Raw genomic sequence first — 14,883 nt, 5'->3', positions numbered from 1 at the left:
ATGAACATCAGAAGGCTACAATGACTATGCAGAAATGTATGCAATGTTAAATTATGAACATTTCAGGTGTGTAGAATAAGATGAAGCTTTTTAAATAGATAACCCAGCAGGTAACCTTCTTATATCAGACAATAAATTAGACGTATTTTCCATCTTGTAAAACTCGCCTGAATCAATTTTCTTTAATTTACATCAAAAGACCGTGAAAATATAATAATGAATTAAAATCTGAGCTTGCACCCTGTTCTAACTAACACCATTCTAATTGAACACGTAATTTTCTTAATATCAGCTTTTGGTATTGAACCCCTCAGTTAGATTGTGATATTTTAAAGTTAGAATACTGCTCTAGCTCTATGTTTTGACAATACTAATGGTCTACCTTGTTTGATTTCCAGATCATTCACTTTTACTTGCATTTCTAGTGTAGTTTTCAAAACAGTTAAGAAATCTCCTGTCATGCATTTCTAGTGATTTCTGAATCCTTCCTTAATATGATGTCTTGTAGAAATGTCAAATTGTTGTATTCTTGCCCCCTTGTGTTAATAGTCTTGAAAAGTTTCATATTTTTGTTATTTTCTATAAGTGTTTTTATCAATTTTGTGTTATGCTGTCTCACTTAATTTCTAGTCTTCTTCCTTATAACCTCATTCAGTTCATTATATTCAGGGGTGCTTATCATAATTTTCCTTCTCTTATCCATGAGATGTTGTTTTTTACTAATTATTGATTGGCTGGATTTTTTAGTTGTGGAAGGTATCGTTTGAATTAGTTTTCTGTTTGATTTGAATTCTAAACTTATGAGTCTAAAAAGATATCATTTTCCTGTCATGGATATCATTAATTTTATTAAAGTCATTTTCGGTTAATATTGTCAAATACCTGAAATATAAAGACTGAATAAATTAATTCTAATAAATGAGTTAATTTATTAATAATAAAATAAATGACATAGGGATTCTTGTACCAAATAAGTTCCAATCATAAAACCTTTTAATGAACTTGCCTTTTTCTAAAAAAATAGCATTTTCAGGTTTTATCTTTTCTTTATTACCTAATGTTTAAATTATAACAAATAATATGTTTTTGAGATGAGAAAAATTACGCTAATCTGAAGATATTAGTATTTAAATAATTTGTAATTTCCTTTTACAAACTGACCATTGTCAAACTAAAATTGTAATAAATCTCAAAAACACGTCTTGTTTCTAAAACTGTGTTAAACCTGTAATTCTTGCAAATTGTGACATTTTTGACAGCAATCACGTGATTTTTGGCAGATAATTTAGCTAGGTAGTCACATGACCACTGTCAAAATAATTGTCATAAATCTGAGAAACACGTTCTGTATCGAATCCTGCAAGAAAACTTTTCTGAACCCCGATTTTTCCAACTTTTGCTCACAGTTTGACAGTCACAGACAAAATTGCTTGTCAAGCCCACTTGAAGTGAAAAAATGACTGATGAATAACATGAAAAAACAGTACAACGTTTAAACTGCCAAAAGCACAAGTTGTTTATAAGTTATACAGTATAACTGTCAGAAACACAGTTTGAAAGGACAGTTAGGGACAAAGTGAGAAAATGACAGTTTTAAGCACATTTTTGGAATCCTCATTAAATTTTCCATTAAATAACTTAAGAAACACTAAAAAATTTGGTACGGTTAGGGAGAAAAGCGGTGTCAAAGTTTGAACTGCCATAAACTCAGTTTCAAAGGACAGTCAAAGACATAATCGCCTGTAAAACCCACTAGAAGTAAGAAAATGACTATTTGAAGCACATTTTGAGAATCCTCGTTAAATTTCCTATCCAAGAACCATAAAAAAACATTACAAAATTTGGTACAGTCAGGGAGAAAAGCGGTCTCAAAGTTTAAACTGTCAGAAACACAGTTTGAAAGGACAGTTAGGGACAAAGCAAGAAAATGACTGTTTTAAGCACATTTTTGGAATCCTCATTAAATTTTCCATTAAATAACTTAAGAAACACTAAAAAATTTGGTACGGTTAGGGATAAAAGCGGTGTCAAAGTTTGAACTGACATAAACTCAGTTTCAAAGGACAGTCAAAGACATAATCGCCTGTAAAACCCACTAGAAGTAAGAAAATGACTATTTGAAGCCCATTTTGAGAATCCTCGTTAAATTTCCTATCCAAGAACCATAAAAACATTACAAAATTTGGTACAGTCAGGGAGAAAAGCGGTGTCAAAGTTTAAACTGTCAGAAACACAGTTTGAAAGGACAGTTAGGGACAACATTGACTGTAAAACCCCCTTGAAGTGAGAAAATGTCTGTTTTAAGCACATTTTTGGAATCCTCATTAAATTTACCATTAAATAACCTGAAAAGCACTAAAAAATTTGGTACTGTTAGGGAGAAAAGCGGTGTCAAAGTTTGAACTGACATAAACTCAGTTTGAAAGGACAGTCAAAGACAAAATCTCCTGTAAAACCCACTTGGAGTGAGAAAATGACAGTTTTAAGCTCATTTTTGGAATCCTGATTAAATTTCCTCCTACCCAATAACCATAAAAAACACTACAAAATTTGGTACAGTCAGGGAGAAAAGCGGTGTCAAAGTTTAAACTGCCAGAAACCCAGTTTGAAAGGACAGTTAGGGACAACATTGACTGTAAAACCCCCTTGAAGTGAGAAAATGTCTGTTTTAAGCACATTTTTTGAATCCTCATTAAATAACCTGAGAAACACTAAAAAAATTTGGTACGGTTAGGAAGAAAAGCGGTGTCAAAATTTGAACTGACATACACTCAGTTTGAAAGAACAGTCAAAGACAAAATCGACTGTAAAACCCATTTGGAGAAAACCCAATCCTCATTAAATTTCCAATCCAATAACCTGAGAAAATACTACAAGATTTAGTACAGTCAGGGAGAAAATCTGCCAAAAACACAATATTTGTAATTTACCAGTCAAATTATCCTGGTAAAGTAAAATATTTATTTTACCGGTAATTTTAGGTTACACTTTTTGTTAAATGATCATGTATACAATAGAAATTGCAGATTCTATAGCAGTTTTGCCAAACATCAAACCTTTGTTGAACGTGCCAAGAAGGTTTCTGTCACAATCATCCACAAACAATAATTAATTCAAATAAAATAATGTCTTGATATTATCTTCTATTTTATCTAGTATACCATTTAGTCTTTCAACATAAACACGTCTCTACACCGTTAAATTGTAACCGTATAAACTCGACCTGCCAAACCAACATTATATTTTTAAATAGGTTAGAAGATTGAGAAAAATATTTTAGGCGGTGTTACAGTTCATCATTTGACACACAATTTACTTGATCTATTTAGTAAATAGTTCAGCGAAAATCTGGCAGTGGGTTCTGGTCGGGTTATTAACTGTATAATATTATTGAAAACGCCGCAGTTAATGTTTTCTCTAAAAATAAAATAACATTGAGCGCATTCGGTTAACCCACGGTATTATAGTAATTACATGTTTTTCGGTTTTGAAGTTTTAGAAAATCGAGGTACTTGAACGTTAAATATAAGTGCATTAGATATTATTAGATTCAGGTAATTTAGTAAGTTTAAAGGCAATTACTTTAATAAAACGTTTGTAATAATACAGTTTTGAGTAAAAGAACAAAAACTCTCCTTTGGTACTCTTTTGTAGTTCACACCACACTAGTCAATAATGTTTGTTAGTATAATAGGTTCGTTATCGTGTAATTCGATTTCGCCTATTGCATATTGTGGGACAGTTCGTTCCAGTAGTATTTTCTTTTTTTTCAGTACCTAAAAAAGTACTTTTTTCAATATCACTGTCAGAAATAACTTAAAACTTACCTTTAAACTTTGTTTACATTGACACCTCTTTTGTCGGTGTTTCCGAATATGCTTCTTTTGTCTAACAGATCCATCCATCTTTTCTGTTTCAGAGATCGGCGTCACAGAATCTGGCACTGGCTGGTCTTTGTACACCATTTCCAAAGTGTTGTCGGAAATATTTTGCCTCAGTTTGTGGAAATGATTATACTCATTTTCTCCGTAAATGGTTTTTATGGCGTTGCTAAAATTTTCCCACTTTTGTAATACAAATTGGTATTAAGTATAATAATTCTTACAGATTGGGCGTCTTGCAATAAGCGAGAATTAGATACAGCATACTGCAAGGAGTTTGACAGCATTCTTCAGCAATATCTCTTTGACTGGTTGTAGGTTCAACTACAATAATTTTTCTTAAATCAGCTATTTCAATAACCTATTGAAATATCGTTAAAGGACACTTAGTATTTAGTTTGGAAATATATTATTAGTGGCAAATTACTGTTATAGAATCAAAGACAAAAAAACTAATCTAATCTAACCAAACAGTCGAAACAAATATAAGCTGGGACGACGTGATACAAATCCAACTTTTCCAAACCTTTGTTGATGCCTTAATTTCATAAAAGGTCCGAGACCGAAAAATTCTACTTGGAAAAATTTGGAAAAAGTTGATTCTTGAGAGGAATACTTGATTTCCTAAAATCTACATTTAGAGCATTTTTACAAATTATTTAAGAACACTTCAAACTAAAATAGTAGCTCACAAAAATTAAGTTTTATACCAATTGGTACGCGACTAAGAAACAAACAGCAGAGTTTTCCTTTTTTGTATGAGAAGTGTGGCTCAATTTGGCTCAAATTTTTAATAAAAATTTTCAACTTACGATCAGTCGGTTCATAAAAATGCTCGCAAAAGCTATGCAGATAATGAGTAAGTGTAGGCCCACAAAAATTTTCCGGATTCTTGAAAGAAGTAATTTTCCGTTTTGGTCCACAGCAAGCAACTGTCAGACACAGTAATAAAAGATACAAGTGCGTGGTGCCAAATGTTGTCATTCTGATGAACCTGTGAAAGTAAAGTTTACATTATAAAACAATATTGTCATACTCAAATTTCTATTATTTCTAAACTAGTTTCTGGAGACAAATTTTCATTTTGTAGCGTGTTTGTTTGTGTTTAGCGAAGAAAAGATCAGAAGAACAAATTCGATTTCAGATTGTTATTTTAAAACTGCAAAATTAACTGAACCAAAAAACCAAAAATCGACCTACCCAGTCTGGACAAAAAAATCTGTTTTTCTCCAATACCAAAAATAAAAAAAGTTAAGTGTCAAACATCATTGAAATCGGAATAAAAAGGGCTTTAAGAAACTAACATTAAATCATCAGGACCGTATTTTAAAAAAGATTAAGTTGATGATGGTTCTGCACAGGAATGTAAAATTCAAGAATTAAAAAATAATTGTTTTTTTAAGTAGTTGTACCAAAAATCCAAAATCAATACATTTTGCAACATGTTTTTGTGGTTCAGAAGCCTTCAATATCTCAATATAGTGAAAGTCATTATTACCACTTAGAAGGCCCAATGGCCCACTGTGCGACGTTACAGAACCAATAGGATTGCGTCAAAACTCCTGCGTTTTTTGTCAAAGCAGTTACATATTAGTTTAGTTTATTTTTAAAAACTTAAAAAAATTGCTTGGTTAAAAACTAGTTAAACCATATAAAAATAGCAGTAAATAAACACAAAAAACTAAAATAAGCACAAAAAGAAGAAAAAAACAAAAAAAGCATGAACAAAATTTGTCAAATGACGTGTTTTTGCATAAATCGTTCACATTAGATGTCAAAGGATGGTTGCTTTTATTATTTACAAAAAGCAAAATTTTTTGAAATTCGGACTCTAGTAATTACTATTTTCTGTTGATGAGACATTGTAAACCTCGTTGTAAACACATGTTGCTGTTGATTATTAAATTAACTGATTTCTGCTAATTTATTACAAAAACTGCTTACTTGGAACCTTTTTTGTTATTTCTACACTGATAAAACTCAATCTTTCTTGCAAAAATTGTATGTACTTATATAACACATGTTGTCATAACAAAAATATACTCACGTATTACTTACAAGAAATTGTTAATATCTAATAAAGCACCTGGATTTCAAAGAAGCAACAGTGAACTAAGTGCCTTGCTCTTCCCTACGAAACTTTTATACCTTTTGAGGTGTTTTTTCCCTAAATTTTACATCATTGAAAAGATAACGAGCCGTGTCGTATCAAATATCAAAACAATATTTCCGTCAAATTGTTAATTTTCCGGATATTAAATGGTAATATTCTTGGCTGTTTCCGCAATTTTCCGGATAAATATTGGGTTACTTTACAAAGAAAATCGATTGAGTTACTTGGTTTCTCATTCATTTCATTTAGTTCTATGTCTGGTGAAATACAATCAGAGGCAAAGCGAATTTCCCTTTGTTCGTAATTTGAAGTGATTGAATGAAGCAAAAAGTAGTTTTATTTTTAGCCGATGACATATTAATTCCATCGGAAAAAGTACGTTTTGAAACCAAAAGTAGAGCTAAAAATGTGACTGAAATATCCCTGCTGCTCTAAATGATAACTGTATGTTTTTTGTACCTTAAAAGTTAAAATTGTAATGAATTATTTGATTGACAAATTTGAATAGATTGTAAATTTTTATTATGAATTTGAATGTTTACTTGATCCTGATACCACTTTAGTACATAGTATAAGCAAACAAAGTGAGTAAAAACCAACAATTTAAATTATTTCAGATGAAACTAAATTAAAGAATCTGTGAAAAAATTAATCGGATGGCAAAAGACAAGTTATCAAACTACGAACAATAAAAGAATATTTGGGTACTTACTTTTGGTTTATGGATTTTGACACAAAAAATTATTAGAGTTTCATGATTAACTGAGTGGAACTGCTTTTCTAAAAGCAATTGACAAATGAGAAAAAGTTAATTCACTAGTTACCAGTCTCAATTACTTCGATTAGTCCCCACTGATAACCCAAAATCTCTTACTCGACCATGATCGGGCATTTATTATTAACGATTGTGATTGAATCTCATTATTAGATGGTATTTTACAAAGTTACAGCATTATTAATGTCAAAAAGTTTGAACCTTTGTAATTATTAAAGGAGTTATATTATGTATGAAATCTTTAAGAGAAGGGCCGTAAAAATAATCCAAAGCCTTGGGTCGCAAAATTATTTTATTTTGATATGAAACTTTAGGGGTAAACAAACACACTACAGGATTACTTGTGAGTAAATTTAACTTACCACCCGCTCGTTTGGAATAGTTACTTATACAGGGTGGACCATAAGTAATGGGACATAGAGCTACAGCATATTCCTGACATCAAAATAATACGATTTAGCTGAATTGTCCTATACCGAAAGTTAATATTAAGAAAGATACAGGGTGTGAAAGTTGAAATTTTATTTTAGCTTTTTTGTCATATCTTCGCGGTCTTTTGATATAAATTACTGAAAGTTGGTATAAAGGGGTTTTGGCAGGCGTAAAATACGATGCTTTCATTTGTTTTGTAGTAGCTGATAGGGGGCGCTAGCGGTAACCATCTCCGTCCCTTCAAGAGGCTCAAACTTTTTTTTACGGAACTGAAACGGCCATATGACTTCAAAATATGATTCTAAGATGTTTTCTACGTAAAAAAGGTATACTTGTTGTAAGTCTTAAAAGTCGACAGTTTTCGAGTTATTTAATCTTTTATTATTGCATGCATTTACATGTACAGCAGATTTTAATTACTATTTTTTTTTTAATTCTAAGTAGGATTTGATACAAAAACAAAAAGAGCGTTCATAACAACTAGCTTTATTTTAAAGTTTACAAACATTTTTTAAACGGTCAAATTTACATACAGAAACTGTTATGTGTGTAACTTAAGGGTATACAGCACATATCGTATTAACATACGACAATGCATGCAATAATAAAACATTAAATAACTCGAAAACAGTCAACTTTTAAGACTTACAACAAGTATACCTTTTTTACATAGAAAACATCTTAGAATCATGTTTTGAGAGCATATGGTCGTTTCAGTTCCGTAAAAAAAAGTTAGAGTCTCTTGAAGGAACGGATATGGTTGCAGCTAGCGCCCCCTATCAGCTATTACAAAACAAATGAAAGCATCGTATTTAACGCCTGCCAAAACCCCTTTATACCAACTTTCAGTAATTTATATCAAACGACCGTGAAGATATGATAAAAAAACAAAAATAAAATTTCAACTTTCACACCCTGTATCTTTCTGAATATTAATTTTCGGTATAGAACAATTTCGCTAAATCGTATTATTTTAATGTCAGGAATATGCTGTAGCTATATGTCCCATTACTTATGGTCCACCCTGTATATCGAAGGCTGAAAGTAACAGATTACGCCCGCGGCCAAATTTTGAGACCCAACGTCAAGCGGATAATCCTCCATTACAGTCCATAGCAATGGAGACTCCTCTTTGAGAGCATTAAATTTTTTATTAATGTTAATCCGTTAGCAAAAATTAAATATTATTAAATAACAAGAAATAATTGTTGACATTTGAATATAAATTAAATAATTTAATAAATCTTTGTTCCGCATTCAGTTGGACTCGAACCCGGCCTTTCCGGGGTACCGGAAGACGTCGTTGGTTCGAGTTCGACTAAAAGCAAAATTTTGATTTTTAGTTTTCCTACTCGTGCATTTGAGTGCGGGAAGGAGTACTTTTCCACACTAGTGCGGTAAAGTTACTTTTCCGCATTGCAATATTAATTTACAATAAATGTATAATAAACCTGTAATTTTACCCATGTGCACCAACATTTTTATGAGATTTTTAAGCGAAGAAAAAATGAGTGCGGAAAAGTAACTTTACCGCACTAGTGTGGAAAAAAAGGTACTTTATCTTTTTTAAACTAACTCCAATTTGACTGAATGTAGCTCGGTTATTTAAGAAGCTATGAAAAAGTATAAATAATAAAAGTTGTAAGATATTTTATCCTGTACAAGATTTTATAACAAGTTAACAAAGCAAGAAACGACATGACGACATTTTGACTGAGCGTAGCTCCGTTATTTAAGAACCCACAAGAAAGTGCAAATAATGAAAATTGTAGCAAATTTAATTTTTTACATGTTTTGTCCTTTAGGGGCCTTCTTAATACGCACGTGGAACTTTAACTTGTTTACAAATTGCTCTGTCAATTTGGCAGCTTGTAATTCAGTTATTTTGACAGTTACTAATTCCTAGTTTTGGCCACTGTGTAGCCCTTGAAATCTTCTTAATCTTCTTGAAATTCTCTATTAATGCATAGATGCAAAATGTGACAAATTAGGGAGTTATTGCACATGGAACTGTAACTTATTTTTAAATTGCACCTCGCTTATTTTGACAATTACTAAATTATAGTTTTGTCCACTGTGTAGCTCTTGTTGAAATCTTAATAAAATTCTCTATTAATGCATAGATGCAAAATGTGACAAATTAGGGAGTTATTGCACGTAGAACCTTAATTTTGTGTTTTTTCATTGCACAGTCAATTTTGATAGCTTGTAACGCGATAATTTTTGACCATATCTAAAGTCTAGTATTATCCACTGTGCAGTCCTGGAAATCCTCCTAAAATTCTCTTTTTATGTATATATACACAAAATATGACAAATTTGTAAGTTATTGCACGTATAACCACAATTTGTTTTTACATTGCACTGTCAACTTTGACAGCTTATAACTTGATTATTTTGACATTTTCTAAAGTCTAGTTTTAACGACTGTGTACCCCTTGAAGCTCTCTTAAAATTTTCTGATATTGCACGTAGAACCCTGTTTTGTTTTCAAATTGCACTGCAAATTTTGGCATCTTGTAATTCAGTTATTTTGACAGATTCAAAGGTATAATTTTGACTTTTAATCTCCCTATTTGAATGTTACAGGAAAAGTTTACAATCAAGGAGCTATTGCATGAAGAAATTTGACTTGATGACCAGTTGGTAATGTCAAATTTGACAGCAAGTAACTCGAGTGTTTTGAAAGTTAAAGAGGTGTAGTTATTTGATTTCGCAATTAAGAATACACTTTTAATCATCTTTGCAAACAGAGGCTTTCATTTTAGCAATTTTACTGTACATTTTCGTTCAATTTAATGATAAATGATACTCGTAGGAAAAATTTTGTACCTCACATGTGGAAAGCGTCTTTCTCCGCTTTGCGTCGTTCGGGCAACTGCAGTCTCGTGCGAGAAAGTACCACTTTCCGCACTTATTAGGTAAATAACTATTACGTCCGAATTTCAAAAACTATTTCCTATTAAACACAATGATAAACAATTTCGTTTATAACTATAATTGTCTTGTTTTTAAGACTATTTTTTATCTTTACGGTTGAACGTCTATTATTCTTTCTATTACTAGGAAAAGATGGTTTTTAGATTGGTTCTTTTGCTATAACGGGATTTCTTCTCTTTTTTTTCTGTCTAATTAGGGTTTATATTACATATTCCATATGAGTATTTTTTTGTATATCTAGATCTAGGCAGCAGTAATAAAGTTGAAATACTAGTATAACTTTTTTAGATACTCTAAAAAATTGAAAATATAAAGTCCTACTTATAAGACCAATTAATACATTTTGTCATAAAAATGCATTACCTCCAGACCATTAAACATTCTAACTATACATTAGCATACCACATTTAATTCTAAATTATTTTTAAAATCAAATTATTACATTGTCTAACCTTTGAGTAGATATACTAAAAATCTCTATAAGTAGGTGAAAGATCAATACAAATACATCATATTTTTTATAACTACGAAGATAATGTTTATTCAGAATTAAACAAATATCTAAATTAAGCACGTGTAAGTACTTTTGTGCTAAAATAAATAATAGATTTGCTATTTTCGGAATGGAAATTTTCAATAGTTTGTTTAAGGATCTGAATGAAATTTTATAACGACGAGAGACCAGCTGTTGATTAAACTTTTCGCTTTTTCCTTCACTTTTGTTTTTATCAGCAGTCTAGGCAAAAAACACTAACCGCAGACTCCCTAAAATTTATTAAAAACCGTCTTTCACCGGTCTGACACCCCAATATTTCTTCCCAGATTTATATCTTGTTTCGCATCGCAAATATATATTTTTTCGTACCTCAACCTAAAATAATGGCCTACCGTTTTTTATTTTACCATTTTAACAAGACCCCAGTCTAGCAAATATTTGATTTAGTCTTGTTATTTTTACGTGACAAAAATGAAGTGTAGCTTTAACAATATCAGTCTTATATTACCAAGCGCACCTTTTTAATACTCAAACTCAAAACATATTTTCAGTGTTATGTAACTTGGTTTTTGCTCTATTAGCTGTTTAAGTTTACTGTGGATTTTGATATAAAAAAGTAATTTTGATATTTTTGCGACTACTGGAAGTTAAAAAAAACGAATTTTCTACTCTAAAAGTAGGTTTTTCGAATTGATATAATTCCTACCGTAATGGCGCAGGAACTTTACCGTTAGTTCAATTTTACTGAAATACTTTAGTACTTTGCAGTACTATGTAATGCAAACGCAGTGCGCAGTTTCAGGTGTTTTTCTAGAAGACCTACAATGTCCACTCTGGCTTCTAGAAAATTATATTAAGGGTTATATAAACAAAACAAATTTGCCATATATCCACAATTTTCTTGATGAAAATCCTAGAATTTACGATGATTTGGTGGAAGAACAACAAATTGTCACCTGGAGCCCTCTGGCAGTTTTAATTAGTCCTCAGAGGCTTCTGGCAATGCCAAAATGTCTCCTAGAAGCCTCTGCCAGTTCTAAATGAGTAAAAGAATGTTTCAGGGGCTTCTGGCAAATTTTAATTGTTCCTTAGCGCCTTCTGGCAGAGTAAAAATGTCTTTTAGAACTTACTTCTTTTTAAAAATTAATTTTTTTCACATTTTGTTTCTGGCACTTACATTTGACTGTTAAGTGCTTCTGGCAATTTAATATAATTGTTAGAGGCTTCTGGCACTTAAATTTGACGGTTAGGAGCTTATGGTAGTTTAATTTGATTGTTAGAGGCTTCTGACAGTTTTAAATGACTCCCAGAAACCGCTAGCAGAAGTTTCAAATAATTCAAAGGCGCTTGGCAAATAAAAATGACTTTTTGAAGGTTTCTGGCACTTACATTTGACTGTTAAGGGCTTCTGGCACTTAAATTGGACGGTTAGGAGCTTATGGTAGTTTAATTTGATTGTTAGAGGCTTCTGACAGTTTTAAAATGACTCCCAGAAACCGCTAGCAGAAGTTTCAAATAGTTCAAAGGCCTTTGGCAAATAAAAATGAAATTTTGAAGGTTTCTGGCACTTACATTTGACTGTTAAAGGCTTTTGGAAATTTAATTAATTGAAAGAGGCTTCTGGCACTTTTAAAATGGCTTCCATAAGCCTCTGGCAGAGTTTTCAATTATTTGAAAGGCTTCTGGCAAATAAAATTAATTTTTTAAAGGCTTCTGGCACTTAAATTTGACGGTTAGGAGCTTCTGGTAGTTTAATTTGATTGTTGGAAGCGGACAGTTTTAAAATGGTTCCCAGAAACCGCTAGCAGAAGTTTCAAATAGTGAATATGCCACTGGCACATAAAAATACTTTTTTGAGGCTTCTGGCACATACATTTGACTATCAGGGGCTTTTATGACTTTTAAAATATTGAATGAGGCTAATTTTCATTTATCGTTATTATCGATAATAGTGCCAATACTATTGCAAAGAAAAATAAAACGTGATTATAAAAGTAAAAATGTAGAAACTGAGAATGTAATAAAATTGTAATAAAGCTTGAATTTTAACACTAACACAACATGACGTAGTTCTCTCAGAGCATTAAATAAGGTAACTTTTCCAAGTTTTAAGGTCACAAGATGGTACTCTTAATCCACTTTAAACTCTGCCCTTGCATTAAAACAAAGTTAAAATTTATTCCTTTTTTCAGTGAACTTTTTATGTGGATGACTTGAAAATCTGTTAAAGTAATTAATTTTAAATCGGAAAGCTTGATCCAAAGAAAAGTATAAAACTTTCTAACCTCACAACAATTCCGCATTAGCAATGCAAACAAGCAACTAGGTAAAGTTGCTTGTTTGCCAGTTTTGCAAAATACAGTAAATAATGTTTTTTCTATTATCCTGCTTAAGAATACAAAATACATTTTAGGTAATATAAAAGCTCCTTTTGCTACAAAATCGAATATTTACTGTTGCACTTCCTATAAATATAAATTGCTAGTTGCAAGAGAAGTTTCAGCTGAAGCTTTTATATAAAATGCCAACTAAGTTAGAATTATGTGTATGAATAGGTGAACGCTACTCAGACTGGCGTTATTCAATTCGTTTACAACGGAAGACTCAAACTTGTAAAGCCACTTGAGTTCGCTTTACTGAAATTTGAGCATAAATGGTATTTAAGGCTTTTGAAAAGTGTATTATAGGATAGCAAGTACTTAGTAATACAAAGTCTTGCTTATATTTTTTGACCTATTTGTTTACTTCTACTTACTTCAAATCAAGTTCATGTTTTGATCAGAGAGTATGCAAAAAATTGATCAAAACTGCAATAGTGTAAAACAGCTAGCTAACTACTTGGTTTTCTGGTAAATAAATAAAATGTTTAATTTTTGACATTTACGACCTAACATTTAATTGAAAAAATATCTTAGTGTATACCAAAAAAACTGTCAAGTTTGGCTTCAGTAAGAAAGACTGTGAACAAGTTAATTTGTGTTCAACTGTCAGAAATGAAATAAATTTTATAGCTTTATGGATAGTTTCTTGACAGTTTTGATGTTTATCGCAGTCTGAGAGCATCTGCCTCAATCAGAACGTGAAGTTATAAAATAGAAATTTCTGGTGTAGTTCCTGTTCCTTAATCAGAAAGTTGACTTTACAGCTTTATAGGCGATTTTTTGACGGTTGTAACATAAAAATTAAATCAAAAAGTGTCTTCGTGTCACGTGACAACTGAAAAGTTTGCCTCACTTAGAACGTGGAGCTATACAAGTAAAAATTTAATTTTTAAAAGTATCAAAAGCAAAATCGCCTTTATAGCTCTAGGATTCGTTTTTTGACATTTACGACGTAACAGTTGTATGAAAATAGGGTCGTAGTGCCACGTGACTGACAATGACGCCAAAACTGTCTAATTGGACTTCAGTAATAAAGTGGAGATATAAAACAAAATAATTTATTTTGGACTGTCAGAGACTATATGGATGTTATAGCTTTATGGGTAATTTTTTGACAGTTGTGACGTATGTCGCAAGTTAAAGAGTGTCTTAGTGTTAGTTACAAATTCCTATCCTTGACCGCTTATGATTTTAGACGGTCACCTTTACTTATTGCACTTTTACCCAAAGACCCATTTCTCTTATACATAAAAGAAAATTTCATTTCCGTCTCATTTCTATATAACCCCCATTTTTATTGACGTCCACGCTGTCGAAAATTGGCCTTTTTTTCTGTTGGAGGTTTCATCTAAAAAGCAGGAAATTGCCAATGAAATTCTATTGGAACAAGTTTTGGATCTGTCAGAGTTTTTCTATTAATCTGGGTGACACAAAGCCAAAATATCTTTGAAAGAAAATTTTTAGGGCGTTTTGATATAAATGCGTTTTTCACAGTGCTAGCTTTAATTACTCTTATATTACTTACAGGAAAACTTTTCTAGTCATTTCAACTAATTAAAAGGATAAAACACCTAAACAACCACTTCGGTAGGAGAAAGTAAAATGAAACATTAAAGTAAAAGGTCGATTTGTAAAATTGCAGACAGAGAGGCTCTAATACAAGCTTCACTCAAAAAAACTGTTTTTATAATAGACTTTCCTTTAAAAGCATTTTCTTCAAGGAACAACCACTTATTAAATGATTCACTTTTACAAAAATTACGTCAAAGGCTAAATTTAACACTTTCCATTTTGTAGGTAATTACTTAAGTGATGTCCACTGTAAAAAGATATTGTTCAATTAGTAATAAAACGCTTGCGCTGAG

The 14,883-nt window shown here is 31.5% G+C and overlaps 1 protein-coding gene across 1 annotated transcript; it reads right to left on the bottom strand.

Moving 5' to 3' along the window:
• Window positions 1-3,558: 3,558 nt before the first annotated feature.
• Window positions 3,559-7,142, bottom strand: LOC145725264 (uncharacterized). Its single transcript, XM_081973954.1, has 5 exons — window positions 7,132-7,142; window positions 4,694-4,875; window positions 4,106-4,205; window positions 3,828-4,050; window positions 3,559-3,776 (listed from the first exon to the last, which is right to left on the bottom strand). Exons 2-5 carry the CDS (start codon window positions 4,863-4,865, stop codon window positions 3,666-3,668), a joined length of 606 nt encoding a protein of 201 aa, XP_081830080.1. The 5' UTR covers window positions 4,866-4,875; window positions 7,132-7,142; the 3' UTR covers window positions 3,559-3,665.
• Window positions 7,143-14,883: the final 7,741 nt, after the last annotated feature.

The sequence above is a fragment of the Ips typographus genome, linkage group LG2, assembly GCF_016097725.1.
Source record: "Ips typographus isolate SLU linkage group LG2, UJ_Ityp_2.0, whole genome shotgun sequence".
Taxonomy (NCBI): Eukaryota; Metazoa; Arthropoda; class Insecta; order Coleoptera; family Curculionidae; genus Ips; species Ips typographus.
Note: the sequence above shows the minus strand (reverse complement) of the source record. Positions and strands in the feature narration are given on the sequence as shown.

Excerpts from the sequence above, each read along its gene's own strand:
- LOC145725264 (XM_081973954.1), bottom strand. The coding sequence starts at position 4,865 with ATGACAACATTTGGCACCACGCACTTGTATCTTTTATTACTGTGTCTG. Across the intron at positions 4,206-4,693 it reads TTTTTATGAACCGACTGATC|TTGAACCTACAACCAGTCAA; the intron begins GTAAGTTGAAAA and ends AAATTATTGTAG. Across the intron at positions 4,051-4,105 it reads TATTGCAAGACGCCCAATCT|CAACGCCATAAAAACCATTT; the intron begins GTAAGAATTATT and ends GGAAAATTTTAG.